The sequence below is a fragment of the Chiloscyllium punctatum genome, chromosome 7, assembly GCF_047496795.1.
Source record: "Chiloscyllium punctatum isolate Juve2018m chromosome 7, sChiPun1.3, whole genome shotgun sequence".
In the NCBI taxonomy this organism is placed as follows: Eukaryota; Metazoa; Chordata; class Chondrichthyes; order Orectolobiformes; family Hemiscylliidae; genus Chiloscyllium; species Chiloscyllium punctatum.
In genome coordinates, this window is record NC_092745.1 from 97,396,378 (window position 1) to 97,412,217 (window position 15,840).

The 15,840-nt window shown below is 39.5% G+C and overlaps 2 protein-coding genes across 7 annotated transcripts in view; one reads left to right on the forward strand and one right to left on the reverse strand.

Moving 5' to 3' along the window:
• Nucleotides 1–9,413, reverse strand: part of LOC140479961 (ERI1 exoribonuclease 3-like) — a 421,431-nt gene extending 412,018 nt beyond the window's left edge. Inside the window, exon 1 of the mRNA XM_072574405.1 lies at nucleotides 9,307–9,413. The gene's annotated coding sequence lies outside the window, so the exon portion shown is untranslated. The remainder of the gene's footprint in view (nucleotides 1–9,306) is intronic.
• A 2,615-nt stretch (nucleotides 9,414–12,028) lies between these two features.
• Nucleotides 12,029–15,840, forward strand: part of rnf220a (ring finger protein 220a) — a 516,853-nt gene continuing 513,041 nt past the window's right edge. For 3 of the 6 annotated variants that reach the window (XM_072574406.1, XM_072574410.1, XM_072574412.1), the window contains exons 1-2: nucleotides 12,030–12,300; nucleotides 13,371–14,111. In XM_072574406.1, coding sequence (XP_072430507.1) covers nucleotides 13,484–14,111 — 628 coding nt within the window. In that variant the 5' untranslated portion in view covers nucleotides 12,030–12,300; nucleotides 13,371–13,483. Of the gene's footprint in view, nucleotides 12,301–13,370; nucleotides 14,112–15,840 lie in introns of all 6 variants that reach the window. The other 3 variants (XM_072574409.1, XM_072574411.1, XM_072574407.1) reach the window with 2 other exon arrangements.

A 15,840-nucleotide genomic window follows, 5' to 3' on the forward strand; every position in this document is an offset into this window, starting at 1 on the left:
CTGATAAAAACAAGGTCAAGAGTGTGGTGCTGAAAAAGCACAGCCAGTGAGGAAGCATCCGAGGAACAGAAGAATTGAAATTATGGGCATACGCCCTTCACCAGGAATCTTTCACCCTTCATCTGCAATCTTCACTTTCTCCTAACTGATTAGAACAAGTATGACATCAAAGATATGCAATTTTGAATGAGAAATCTATGGAGGCTAGAATCTCCATACTCGCAGGTCATTGGGGATTAGAAAGAAATTACTCCCCCAATTCGAACAGCAAAACAAATCATCAGATCAGATTTAACATCAGATATTATTCTTAAATCAAGAATCCACAAAACTAGCTTGCTCCCTTTCCAAAACCTAACAGGATTCTGGAGATGTGTTTCACCTCCTTTAAATTCTATCAGATTCAGAATTAGTGCTGATTTACTTTGTCATCTTTTTCCTCCATAAATTTGATGCTTGCCTTAATAATTAGCAGTAACAAAAATGGAGTAGATTTTGGAAAATTAAGTTATAAAAACAATTGAAATAAATTAGTTGAAAAAGTGAAATGACTTCAATTTAAACTTCTTAAAAAGAAAGAGATGGGGTTCATACAACTTGGTGTTTAGCTGTAACTTGGTGTTCTCCAATTCTCCCTCTCTAGCAATGCAAGTTAAATCAGTGGAATAAGAGATCACAGGCATGAACCTAACTGCATCTTTTCCTTTCCCAATCAGTTAGTTTACTAGAAAGTAATGTTTACATGCTTCTGCGGCAGTTGTAATGCTGGAGAAAAGTGAAGTAAAATCACCTCCTAGCTGTTAATTATAAAACAATATGGTGTAAGCCTAAGATCACCTCAAAAAAAAAACCAATCATAATCATGGAGATGTAGAGCACAAAAACATATCCTTCAGTCTAACTCGCCCAAGCCACCCAGATATCCTAACCTAATCTAGTCCCACTTGCCCGCACTTGACCCATATCCCTCTGAACACCAACCCCGACCCCCCACCCTATTCATATACACATCCAGATGCCTTTTAAAAGGTGCTGCTTTTTGTCTGTCTTCCTCCTTTTAAAAGTTCCAGTGTTTTGATCAATTTTCCCTAAAGTTCCAAAACAATGCAACATCATATAAAAACAGCAATTGCTGCTTATGGAATTCGAGGAAATCACCTCCAACATCTAAAATGCCTCAAAAAAAAAAACAGCAGCTCTTAAAGCCACGATTTTTCCCATCCTCTGCCTTGGATTACCCAATCACAACACAGTAAATATGAAAAAAACATTATAATGCCCAATAGCCTCAGAAAAGCTGTTAATATTTCAAGTATAAAGGCTATATTATGTTTTACTGAAATGTCTGTGCCAAAACATTAATCTAGCTTATTTTCTTTTGCAATACTTTTTAAGAACTTATTCTTGAGATGTGAGCATAACTGGCAAGGCCACATTTATTGCCCATTCCAGCTGTCTTAATGTAAATGCTGGTGAGCCACCTGCTTGAACTGCTGCAGTTCATGCGGTGTAGATACATTCATTGTACAGATTGTTATTATTTCTGGCACAAAGTGACATGGTACCACGAAAAGTTACAAAACTGTTTTGTCCCTGTTATTGGTGATAAAGTTTGCTCTCATCACTTAGGTGATTTGAATTTCATTATCTAATTGTTATACTGTAACTACTCACGAACAACTTTTTAAATGTCCGCATTTGTTGATGTACTTTGCAACAGCAAAAAATAAAACCATCATTACTAGTGTACTGGTTTTGTTATCCAATTTAGTGCAGCTCCTACATCACTAACATTTTACACCTCCAATTTTGGTGTCATCTGCAAACTTACTAACTGTACCTCTTATGCTCGCAACCAAATCTTTTATGTAAATGACAAAAAGAAGAGGGCCTATGATAGATCCTTATGGCACTCCACTGGTCACAGGCCTCCTGTCGGAAAAACAACCCTCCACCACCACCCTCTGTATTCTACCTTTGAGCCAGTTCTCTATCCAAATGGCTAGTTCTCCCTGTATTCCATGAGATCTAATCTTGCTAATCAGTCTCCCATGGGGAACCTTGTCAAAAGCCTTACTGAAGTCCATAGAGATCACATCTACTGCTCTGCCCTCAATCATCTTTGTTACTTCGTCAAAAAACTCAGTCAAGTTTGTGAGACATGATTTCCCATGTACAAAGCCATGTTGACTATCCCAAATCAGTCCTTGCCTTTCCAAATACATGTACATTCTGTCCTTCAGGATTCCCTCCAACAACTTGCGCACCACCAAGGTCAGGCTCACTGGTCTACAGTTCCCTGGCTTGTCTTTACCGCCCTTCTCAAAATGTGGTGCCACTGTTTGCCAATCTCCAGTCTTCCGGCACCTCACCTGTGACTATCGAGGATACAAATATCTCAGCAAGAGGCCCAGCAATCACTTCTCTAGCTTCCCACTGGACCAGATGGGCCAATGGGCTGAGAAGCGGCAGATGGAGTTTAATTCAGATAAATGCGAGGTGCTGCATTTTGGGAAAGCAAATCTTAGCAGGACTTATACACTTAATGGTAAGGTCCTGGATGAGCGTGGCTGAACAAAGAGACCTTGGAGTGCTGGTTCATAGCTCCTTGAAAGTGGAGTCGCAGGTAGATAGGATAGTGAAGAAGGCGCTTGGTATGCTTTCCTTTATTGGTCAGAGAATTGAGTACAGGAGTTGGGAGGTCATGTTGCGGCTGTACAAGACATTGGTTAGGCCACTGTTGGAATATTGCTTGCAATTCTGGTCTTCCTCCTATCAGAAAGATGTTGTGAATCTTGAAAGGGTTCTGAAAAGATTTACAAGTATGTTGCCAGGGTTGTAGGATCTGAGCTACAGGGAGAGGCTTAACAGGCTGGGGCTGTTTTCCCTGGAGTGTTGGAGGCTAAGGGGTGAACATTATAGAGGTTTACAAAATTATGAGGGGCATGGATAGGATAAATAGGCAAATTCTTTTCCCTGGGGTCAGGGAGTGCAGAACTAGAGGGCATAGCTTTAAGGTGAGAGGGGAAAGATATAAAAGAGATCTAAGGGGCAACTTTTTAACGTAGAGGGTGGTATGTGTATGGAAGAGGCATTTGGATGGGTATATGAATAGGGAGGGTTTGGAAGGATATGGGCCGGGTTCTGGCAGGTGGGACTAGATTGGGTTGGGATATCTGGTCGGCATGGACGGATTGGACCGAAGGGTCTGTTTCCATGCTGTACATCTCTATGACGATTTTCTAACCCTAATCTAATCAGGTAGCTTCAACCTCATTCGCCCCTCACTACATAATAGATCCATAGAATCCAATAAGACAAATGTCTGATAAAGAATTTAAAAATTGTAACTCAATGCCTTGGTTCTACTGAAAGAACTGCGGATGCAGGAATTCTAAATAAAAACTGAAAGAACTGGAGATGCTAGAAGGCATGCATGGAAGAGATGTGGCAGTGAGTTCAGAGGAAGGGTCACTGCAGCCAAAACATTAACTCTGATTTCTCTCCTCAGATGCTGCCAGACCTGCTGAGCTTTTCCAGCAACATCTGTTTTTGTGCCTTAGTTCAACTGCTGATTTAAAAACCATTCAAACTCACGATGTTAGATTATGATAACTTCAAAACTGTCACAATGAATGGTTTTCTTCTAACTCATTGCCAGCCACTATATAAAGACTGGCAAGGAATGGAATAGTTCAGTGGCCCAGGGATTCGTTGTTGATAAATAAAAGTGATCCCAACACGATTCAAACTTAAACACAACAGGATAAATTTCAAAGTTTGTTCATGTTACCCAACTGGAAATAACAACTACTGCAAAATAAATCTTATCAGGACAAAACTGAGATTACAACAATGAGTATATTAGTGAATAATATGGTGTACTATAATAAAACATGACTCAAGACAAAATAAGGATGTAAATAATGTAACATAAATAGTCAATTTCTCAAGGCATTGTGGAGAAAAGAGATCACTTCATAGATTCAAGTGCAGATACATAAATACACTTCTTTAAAGTTGATTAGAACTGTTGCTTTTTAAAAACCGTGGTATTAAAGACATTTATAAAGTAAGGCTTATATTTTTGAATTCCACAGCAAAATGGTCATAATAATATTTTACAAAATGCGATCTTGGCCGCAAGTGAATACTGTACATTTGTTAAAGATTCAAAATGGTCCAAGAGAAGGTGCAATACCAATTTGCCTGGAACATTACAAGGAACAAGTAAAGTGATGAGGATTGTTGTTCCTCAAATTGTGTGAGAAAGACAGATTGCATTAAAGTGTTCAAGTGATAGGAGTATAAAACACAAAGATGAATATAAACAATTTCCAAAAGCAGACAGATCAAATACTGGAGATTGTGATTTCAAAACGAACCTCGAATATGCTAAAGATTAAGATTAAGATAATTTTTTTTATGCAAAAGGGTTATTAGAATAGAGAATGCTTTTCCGCAATTACTGATCAATATTAATCCAAATACAGCAATCAAAAAGATCTCAGATAAGTACTTGAATATGTAAAAGATATCCAAAAATTTGTTGAAATCAACAGGACAAAAGCAGCCTAAGTGCAAGTCTCTTCCAGTCCACTAATTATTTTGTACATGCACTGGAAATCTTTCCATACTATTTCTCAGTGATTGGTGGATATAACATGTTATATCAGACCTTATAAATAATGAAACAAACTAGACAAAATAACTAAGATTAATGTGTGTACTTCTTGCAAGATTTTTAATATGTTATGAGCTCTCCTATTCTTGGGGGATTCGACAGTTTAATGAAATATTATTTTCATGAACAGAGACATTAGCACTGAATGCTGACCTGGAATGTGTTGGGACCTTGTCCTGTACTAGAGTATCAATGTCCGAGAGGATCCAAATGTACACAGTCATTTTGAAATAGATCCTGAATCACTGGAGAAGTAAACTTAGGATCGTTAGGGATGGGAGTTTCAGGATGTACTAACAATGCAGAAGATGCCTTTTGGAATCAGAAATCAAAGGGAATATGATTGAGAGGATTGGCAGGAACTCCCGAGATTTGCACGTTGTGAGAAGGAGGATTCTGGCTCTAAGGAGAAGGGTATGAGGTGGAGGAGGAATATTTGGAAAATTTGGGTTGAGAGGTTTGATGATAGACACAGTCTGGGAGAAATTAAAGGTTGTTTGAGCATGCAGAAAAAAACTGATCAAGGAAAATTAGGCCCAAATTATAATTTGCCCCAATAAATTAGTGGGTGTGTTCTCCCCCCACCTTCATAATAGCAAGTGCTTTTCCCATCTTTATTTTCCAGACCTAAAACGACTAAATTAAAATGGTCTGGAGTACTGTACAACTTCTTTGATGCAGAGCACCAAAGCACAAAAGTTAATTATTCACAGAGTCAGAGAGTTATACACTATTAAAAACAGACCCTTCAGTCCAACTTATCTGTGCCTACCAGATATCCTAATCTGACCTAGTCCCACATGGCCCATATCCCTTTAAACATTTCCTATTCAATGCCTTTTGAATGTTGTAATTGTAACCACCTCCATCACTTCCTCTAGCAGCCCACACCATCCACACAGACACATGATGCTCCACGCAAAAACGTTGCTCCTTAGGACTCTTAAATCTACGTCCTCTAGTTTGGACTCACCCCACCCGAGGAAAAAGACTTCAGCCAATCACCCTATCCACGCCCCTCATGATTTTATCAACCTCTATGAAGCCTCTGACATTCCAGGGGAAAGAGCCCCAGCCTATTCGGCCTCTCCTTATAGCTGAAACATTCCAATCCCAGCAACATCCTTGTAAATCTTTTCTGAACCACTTAAAGTTTAACAACATCCGTTCTATAGCAGGGAGACCAGAAATGAACAGTATTCTAAAAAAAGTGGCCTCACTGAAGTCCTGTACAACTGCAACATGACATGCCAACTCTAAGAGTCATTGCACTGACTAATGAAGGCAAGTGTGCAAACATCTCCTTCACCACTCTGCCTACCTGCAACTCAACTTTCAAGGAACCAAGCACCTGCACTCCTAGGTCTCTTTGTTCAGCAACACTTCCACAGCCCTATCACGAACTCTATAAATGCTGCCCTAGTTTCCCTTACCAAAATACAACACCTCACCATTTATTGAAATTAAGCTCCACCTGCCATTTCTCAGCCCGTTAGACCATCTGATCAAGATTCCTTTATAGAGTCATAGAGATGTACAGCATGGAAATAGACCCTTTGGTCCAACCCATCCATGCCAACCAGATATCCCAACCCAATCTAGTCTCACCTGCCAGCACCCGGCCCATATCCCTCCAAACCCTTCCTATTTGATTTTCAGCATCTGCAGTCATTGTTTTTACCTTTTATAATGTAAGGTTACCTCAGATTACAACAGGATCTTGACCAGATGGGCCAAAGGGCTGAGAAGTGGCAGATGCAGTTTAATTCAGATAAATGCGAGGTGCTGCATTGTGGGAAAACAAATCTTAGCAGGACTTATACGCTTAATGGTAAGATCCGAGGGAGTGTTGCTGAACAAAGAGACCTTGGAGTGCAGGTTCATAGCTCCTTGAAAATGGAGTCACAGTTGGATAGGACAGTGAAGATGGCGTTTGGTGTGCTTTCCTTTATTGGTCCGAGTATTGAGTACAAGAATTGGGACATCATGTTGCAGCTGTACAGGACATTGGTTAGGCCACTGTTGGAATATTGCGTGCAATTCTGGTCTCCTTCCTATCAGAAAGATGTTGTGAAACTTGAAAGGGTTCAGAAAAGATTTACAAGGATGTTGCCAGGGACGGAGAATTTGAGCTATAGGGAGAGGGTGAACAGGCTGGAGTTGCTTTCCTTGGAGTGTCGGAGGCTGAGGGGTGACCTTATAGAGGTTTACAAAATTATGAGGGGCATAGATAGGATATATAGACAAAGTCTTTTCCCTGGGGTCGGGGAGTCCAGAACTAGAGGGCATAGGGTTTAGGAGAAAGATATAAAAGAACCTAAGGGGCAACTTTTTCACACAGAGGGTGGTACGTGTATGGAATGAGCTGCCAGAGGAAGTGGTGGAGGCTGATATAACTGCAACATTTAAAAGGCATTTGGATGGGTACATGAATAGGAAGGATTTGGAGGGATATGGGCCGGCTGCTGGTAGGTGGGACGAGATTGGGTTGAGGTATCTGGTCGGCATGAACGGGTTGGACCGAAGGGTCTGATTTCATTCTGTACATCTCTCTGACTCTGAATGTTTGTCACAGTCGAGCCTTTTTAACTATAATAAATAAAAACAAAGTCACAGAAAATAACTAACTAAAAGACAAACAAGTATAACATTTAATTTTGGACATTACTCTTATGTATTCACTAATTAAGTAAATTGTGCGACAGAGCTTAGATTACCTTGACACATGTGAAGAGTTCAATTTCTTGTCTTATATGTTGTGTAAAAATTATTTCAATTCCCTATTTGATGTGATAAGGGTTTTTAATTACCAAAGCAAATCCTAATATACCAGAATATAGAGCCATGGAAATCTACTGCATGGAAACAGACCCTTCAGTCCAATTCGTCCATGCCAACCAAATATTCTACATTAATCTAGTCACATTTGGCAGAATTTGGCCCATATCCCTTTAAACCCTACTTATTCATATACTCATCCAGATGCCTTTTAAATGTTGTAATTGTAACAATCTCCACCATTTCCTCGAGCACTCATTCCAGATCTGCCTAACCCTCTGCGTGAAAAAGCTGCCCTTAGATCCCTTTTAAATCTTTCTCCTCCCACCTTAAACCTGTGCCCAATAATTTTGGACTCCCCTAATGTGGGGAAAAGACCTCAGCTATTCACCCTATCCATGCTCCTCATGTTTTATAAACCTCTATAAAAGGTCACCTCTTAGCCTCAGACCTTTCAGGGAAAATAGCCCCAGCCTATTCAGCATCTCCCTATAGCTCAAACTGGTCAACTCTGGCAACATCCTAGTCAGTCTTTCCTGAACCCTTTCAAGTTTCACAATATCTTTCCTAAAGCAGGGAGACCAGAATTGCCACGGAGTATCATGTTCCAAAAATGGCCTAAGCAAAGGCCTGTACAACTGCAACATAACTTCCCAACTGCTCTACCATTCAAATAAACTCAGTTCAGAAATGAAAACAAACCTCAACTCAAGTTCAATGACAAATGTGCAAGAAAAACCTAACAAATGTACAAATAACACAAAAGTTACTGCCGTGCCCGATCACCATTACCTTTGACTGATCTGGCCATAATAAATGACTCGGGGAAAAGAATAATCTTTAAACATTTGTTTCTCTAAACTTGAAATACACATTATTTCTTAGTGGTGAAAGTGTAAAGATGGAATTCTCAAGGAAAATGCAATGGGAAACACTAATTTTTTATAGGGGAGATAAAGCTATCCCTTTTATCCACAAAGAATGAACATTGAATAATGTTTTAATTTACCAGTAAATTATAAATCTGAGAGTCAGTTGGTGACTCAGTTATACCAATGGCGCGGGTTAATTCCATGTAACGTTGTGCTAGTTCGTGGAGACATGCCTGTTTGTCTTGCCCCATGTTTGATCCAAAGGGTTGCCCCTCGAATTGTATGAACACCCTCATTTCCCTGAGAAAGAGAAATGCCTATGGTTCCTGTAGATTAAAGCTATACCAAGTTAAATATCACACAACATCAGGTTATAGTCCAATAAGCTTATTAGTTACCTGATGAAGGAGCAGCGCTCTGAAAGCCAGTACTTCCAAATAAACGTGTTGGACTCTAACCTGGTGTTGTGTGGTTTTTAACTCTGTCCACCCCAATCCAACACCAGCACCTCCACACTAAAGCTATACTAAAGTTCTAAGTTCTTGAAATTTTCACGTTTATTGCATTAAAAGTGTCGCTTTCGTTTCATAGGATAGGTAATCCTCCACGTTAAGTCACTGCCGAAAAACGGTGGCTTGCCTATGGAGAGTTTCCCTTTCCAACGGCAACTCTTCATAAGACGGTACAAGTAACAAAAAGTAAATCTCAAAGAACGACCAGAGAACCGTGTAACTGACAAAACATTCATAACTATCAGAACTGCTACACCATGAAGGCCTCAGCATAGGAAAAGTGCCTCGGAATATGCCAAGTCGCAAGTTTATTACAGTAGTAGAATTCTCTGCATTTTTTGACCAACACAAACAGCCCGTTGTTCAGCCCCTTGGCCGGAGATAATACAAACGCCTCGGCTTTCCCCAGGTTAAAAATCAAACCGTCAATAAACTCAAGGCGGCCAACGGCCTTACTCACCCTATCCTGCTTGCCGAACCCCGCCTGTGACCCGATTTAGGATTGACACCCCCCAAAGGCCAATTGGAGCCCAGGTTAGCTCCGGAGGGACGCAGTTGCAACCAATAAGGCCCACGGGAGGCGGGGCTTGTGGGGACGATACGCGCTCACGCTTTTCAAACGCTCGCCAGCAGGTTTGGTTGAGTGGGCAAAGATGGCGGAGTGGCCGTTCGGGACGGCCTCCGCTGGGTCGTGTCAGGTCGGGCTGGGGCCGAGACGATCCGATCCGGGCCCTCATTCTGGGAGTTGTAGTTCCAACTTCCCAATCTACATAAAGGCATACTTATAACTTCCCAACTCAGAAACTGGCACCGATTATTCGTGATTAATTTTATTAAACCAATCTATTAGTTTCATATGTTTTGTTGAGAGTTTTCTAACATGTTGGTAGTTTATTTCAACAATATAATTCGGGAGTTCGGTATAATATTTAAGGAGATGACGAATCTTTGTCATCTCCAGATCTACCATAGTGAGCACCCAGTCTGCAAATGTCAACAATAAATCGTAACTCGTCGCTAGTGTGCCCACTCATTCTGTCTGATGTAAATGTGGTGTTACAAGTGCACCAAGTTTCACATTAAATTGAAAAGACTACAGATGCGGAACGCCTTACGCTTTAATGTCTTTACAGAAGCTGAGTTTCTTTGTGCTCAGAGCACTGGGAGTTGTAGTTTTATTACTCACGTCCCGTTTCGCAGGCGCACTGACACGGTGAATTGCACTCAGATTTGCAGTAAGACATGGTAAATTTGTAAATACATTTCTTGCCATTTACACCAGCACTTAAAATAAAGTATCGATTATTATCGAAGTTACGTTTGGCAATTTGACAAGTTTGCATCGTCCGAAAAAGTTACAATCTCTGTCAGTATAAATTACTTATGTAGTTATTGATAATGTTGCAAGTACGACAAAAGTAAACTATAGCCATATTATTCAAGTTATTTCTTATTTTCTAAAAATTTGACCGAATCCTTTACAATATAGTTATCTGATAATAGATTGCAATTCAGCTATTAATAACTAAAATACGAAAATGGACCACCATCTTTTACGCGGTGAAAATGGCAAGGAATTTCTGGATGCTAAAGGGGTAACATTATTTTTCCTTTTTGGGACTGCTAGCTTATGCATCTATTTTTTAAAATTTGTTGGGGTAAATCTAAGTGTAATTTTGTTGTGTGCTGTAATATATTTGTACTGTCAGGCGGTTCCTTTATCTGAACTCCTTGGTACTGTTAAGCTGTTCGTGTTCAATGAGAAACTGAGATAATTAATAATGTTGGGTATTGATTTTTGGTGCTTGTTGAAATACAGGCTTATGTAGGCCATCAAAAGGGTTAGTGCAACATTAATAGATACATCCACAGTGTAAATTTATCAATCCCGGCATGACTTTACTTTACTTTTGTATTTTTGTACAATTAGTTGATTGATTTTGGAAATGATGCCCCCAATATTGTTTCAGATCCTGCCTTCTTTCGATCAGGAATCTGTGTGGAATTTAAGGAAATAACATTGATGACTGAACTTCTGAAGTAGTTTTTAACTCGTTTAATTACTGATGTCTCCTCTTCACGTCTCCTCGATCTACAATATTCAGTTGGCTCAATTATTGCAGATTGCAGGAGCGGCTCCTGTGCAACGAAAAGAATACGAAATTATGGAAGAACGATGATTGGAAATAGCCATCGAGAAATTTAGAGTCGGAACAGGATAGTAAGAACTAAACGATGAAGAAACAGGTAGGTGAAGCAAAAGAAAGCAAAGGAAGCATAAGACAGAAAGTTACTGAGAGTAGTCTACGCAACACGAAGTTCAATGGAGCCGAAAATGTTCAAAATCAAATGCATGAATGCATTATGAGTACACCAAGGAAGGAAAGGGGAGAATCAGAAATCCGGGGTTGCGAAGTTGAGGCAAGGAGAAAGCAAAACACAAAAATCGAAAATCTGCACTTGCGATAAAGCAGTGAAAATGCTGTACTGAAACAGGGAAATATAACCATAGACCAGATAAACATCAAGCAAAAGATCAGAAAGTCAGCCGGTCTAAAAATAAGCTTAAAAGAGAAATATAAAAAGGCAAGAATCGTTATATATTGTCAAGCAGGGGGAAAATGACGGAAATGAAAAGAAAGGAAATGCCAAAATGTAGGCAGAGAAAAACTCACCGGAATGAGAAAGAAACAAGCAACGCGAATGGAAATCAAGAAGAACTACGCAATGGAAATGAGGACAATGAAGTAAAAGTAAATGCATATCGGGCAGAGGGACTTGGGAGTTAACATTTTAACAAGGTTTTATAAATCTAAAATGGGAAATGTTAAACAGAAGAATAATTGAAAGGAAGAATAGCAGAATGACAGTTTTTAAGCAAATCCAAAAACGTTGAAGCATAAACTCTACACGTCAAATGAAAATGGAAGGATTAATGCTGTGAAGAGGAAACAGGATAAATAAGGGCAGAAGTGAACGTATGTCGCTAAACAATTTAGAAATGTAAAAAAAAGGAAAGAAGAGTACAGCAGGAAAGCAAAGAGCGGGAGATAAAGCGATGAGTGAGAACTACAATTCCCAGGTGCCTGTATGAGGACAATGCGGCTGCGCAGTAGGCTGGCTGAGGCTGTGCTGCTATATTGCTGTCCCGGTGAGTGAGTTCTGAAATTGACACACACACACACATACACACAGGCACACTGAGCCAAGCGGAGCAGCAGCAACGCAACATTCCTCCTCTGATCGGACCCAGGATAGGGATCCCTCTGTGCATGTAATCAACACCATCTTCCAACAGCAGACTTCATTCACACACACACACGCACCGTATTTCCAGACTTCAACTCCACAGTCCCTTTATACTAAGGGAGAGTTTTGCCAAAATAAATAAATCCTTTTATTTTAGTGTGTATGTGTTCTGTTATAAAAAGTGAAAGCATCCTTGGGAATTAAAGTAAGTACAGTAATGCACAAACGTGTCTGTGATGTGTTGTCTCCAACTTTGCGCGGAAGTCATTGTTTACATGCTTCACTGTCCGTATGTGTTGGTGCGTGCACCTTGCAATAAAAAAACATACTAGAGTAAAAGTAGTTTAGTCCAGCCAGTTTGAGTCCATTGCTTGCATTGTAACCTGCCGGTTTAACTATTTAATGCTTTTTTAAAAATAACAAATTACGCTATGCTGAACTGAGCGTGCAAATTGTATTCACTTACCTAATATGCATCTATATAGTGATATATATGCTATTGTTAATTCCATTTGGCATAACTGCTTAGCTTTTCGTGATATTATCTATTTCTTGGTGATCACTTCTAAGTATCACGAAATTAGCTGTTTAATTGGCCTCAGTTTCAAAGTTGCAATGAATTATCTGGCGCTGGATGTTATTAATCTTGATAGTTGTAACACAAGTAGCAACTGGGTTTTTCGGTGTCTTGATGTCTGACGACTGAAAAAAGTATGGGATGATTTAGTGTCGGTACATTTCGATTTTTGGCTGGAGTCCTGCTTTCTCTCCTTTTTACCAGCGCTGTCATTCGTTATTAGTTACTATTGATCGCTTTGCAAAGTGATAACTGAACTAAAATTAATGTCAATTCTACCGCGTAAATCAATACTGTTAAGTTATTTTAATCTTTATTTTTAACCATGTGGCAAATTAAAATTCAAAATATTTGTTTAAAAGGAAAACCTAAAAAGCGACTATTTTCATATTTCGGTGAGCAGGACTTCGGGAGCAGAAAAAATCCCTTAATCAGTAGCCACCTCTTGTGATTTCGGAGCAATAAATGCATTTTTGATCACAGGGCTATAGAGGTTCTGTTATTTGGGGTCAGTCTTTAAGCTCGTGACACTTTGACACCAGAGTGTATTAAGTATAGATTTTCATAATTACTGTGGTCAAATAGTACCTAATCGAAACAAGAGTCAGAATGCTTGTAATGGGGTATATACATCTGTATATATAAAGAGAGAGTGTGTGTGAATGTGAATATTTATTTTGCTTTCTTTATTAATACAGGATCTATCAAGCTGTGATGGTAATGATGTCACCTTGCTCTTTATAAAGCCAGCCTTGCCTCCATTTCAGAAGGTCATTATATAATTCTGGTACTAGTGAGCAAAGAGTTTCCAATGGACTTGCACAGAACAGCTTTCAAGATGGAGAATTCTTCATATCTTCCTAACCCCCTTGCATCTCCAGCTTTAATGGTCCTGGCCTCGACTGCAGAGGCCAGCCGAGATGCTACCATCTCCTGCCAGCAGCCTAGACCCTTTGGAGTACCTGTCTCTGTGGACAAAGATGTCCATATTCCCTTTACTAATGGCTCCTATACCTTTGCCTCAATGTACCACCGTCAGGGCGGGGTGCCAGGGGCCTTCCCGAACCGAGATTTTCCCCCTCAACTTTTACACCTGCATCATCAATTTGCACCTCCAAATCTGGACTGTACCCCAATCAGCATGCTGAATCATAGTGGTGTTGGGGCATTCCGACCTTTTGCCTCCGCTGAAGACAGAGACAGTTACCAGTCAGCCTTTACACCTGCCAAAAGACTGAAGAACTGCCATGAAAACGAATCCCCTCACCTGAGGTTTTCAGACTCTGAGGGCAAGGAGTATGAGTTCACAGCCCAGCTCCCATCCAGTTCCCCCAGTTCACTGAAGCTAGATGATACTGGAAAAAAGGTCTTTGCTGTGTCAGGTCTCATCTCTGACCGGGAAAACTCAGCAAGCCCTGAAGAAAATCGAAATGAAAGATGTAAGTGCTTTTTCTTTTATGTATTTTAACTACTTTGGGCCCTTTTTATGGTTCAAATAGAAATTTTCAGCAAGTGCCCAAAACTTGTGACTTTTTTCCCCAAAAAAATATTTCATTACATGTAGATACTTTTGAAGAATTTTCATGTCTTAGTGTTTTGGCTGTACTTGCTAAGTTTACTTTGCATTTGAACTAACCGGGTAATGAATATTAATCATGTATATCGTCAAGTTAAAATTCAAGCCACCTAAACTTTTAGAATCGTGTCTTTGTTTTCAATGAAGTCAGAAGTTGAAATATATGGGCAACATTTAAAGTTAATATTCTTGACTACCTGTTATGTTTCATCTTATGTTCCCTAATTTCATATGGGCTATACATTCTTCAGATGCAGACATTTGTTTGCTTGAAAGTATAGTTTTTTTTTAATGCCTTATAGTTTAAGATAAAACCAAGTAAAATAAATGGAATTCTACCAGCAATTAAAATTCTCTGAAGTAGTTAAGTAATGATTGCATTTTCTTAGTGCAACTGATGTTTTTAGTATTCAGTTAAAGAAAAAAGATTTGTTTTCATTGACAATATTCACTCCACCCGACCCTGCAATCTAAATAACTCCAAGGAGAAACTGGCCTTGTAACTCAGAGGAAAACAGTTCACTGCAGCTGTTTTGTGATATTTGTTGAGTTAAATTGCAAACCTAAAATTTTGCGAGGGCTCATCAGCAGTCTGAGAAGAAAGGTGGTGCTTAAAGGATGAGGTGATAATGGGTGATAAGTTAACAAGCTTCAGCTGTGGGAAGCGACTGACTTTTGCTACTGTTTGTTTTGGTGAAGAAAGCGTAAGAGGAGACAAGGCAAATGAGAGAAAACGTGAGAATAATAGTAGAATTGTAATAGATTGGCAAAAAGTGAAAGGAAAGTAGAACAAGGTGAGTTACAAGCAATTGAATCAAAAGATTGTTGGAGAGATAGACAAAAATACAAATTAGTGCGTTAATAGTTGTAAAAGTTTGGACTGTAGTGAGTAACTCAAAAGGTCTATATTATAGTAAAGAATGAGTGATTAAGCTGCACTCATTGAGTCAGCATCCAGGCCCCTATCTTCCTTCCTGAGTAGTTAACAAAAAAAACCCTTAAAACAACAAAACATGGATGTCTTTGCTTCCTTCCTGACAGGACCAACCTGGTTGCTTTTCTTTTTCATAAATTTCTTTTTGATTTATTGGGCAAACAAGTTGAAACAAGGGTGTCTGGGATAGCAAATGATGCGGGAAGTGGCACAAATTGAAATATATGATAATATTCTTTTCTTTTTACAATAAATAAACTTTAGCAGAAGTGTTCTTAATAATCATAAGGCCATCAGGGTGTTTTCCACTACTTAACCAAATGTGAAAAGGCTGATCTTTTTCAGTTCTCCCCACTGGTTTTCAACTAGCATCCCTTTCACATTTCTTTAAGTGCTTCCCTCCCCTCTTTTCCTCTACCTCTTCTTATGGTAATGACAGCCACTAATATGGAAAAATCGAGAGGAAGAAGGCAGTAGTGGATCGGCTTTGGGCACTTGCTGAGAGCCGGTATTATACAGCCCAGTCTTTAAGCCTGTGGTGTAGCAAAAAGGATTTGAGGGTTGTTGGAATGAATATTGAGGTGCGAAAGAGATAAGGGAAAGGACAATTGGTCTTTTACACACTGCCATTTGTTATAAGGCTGAGGTGTGAGTTGAC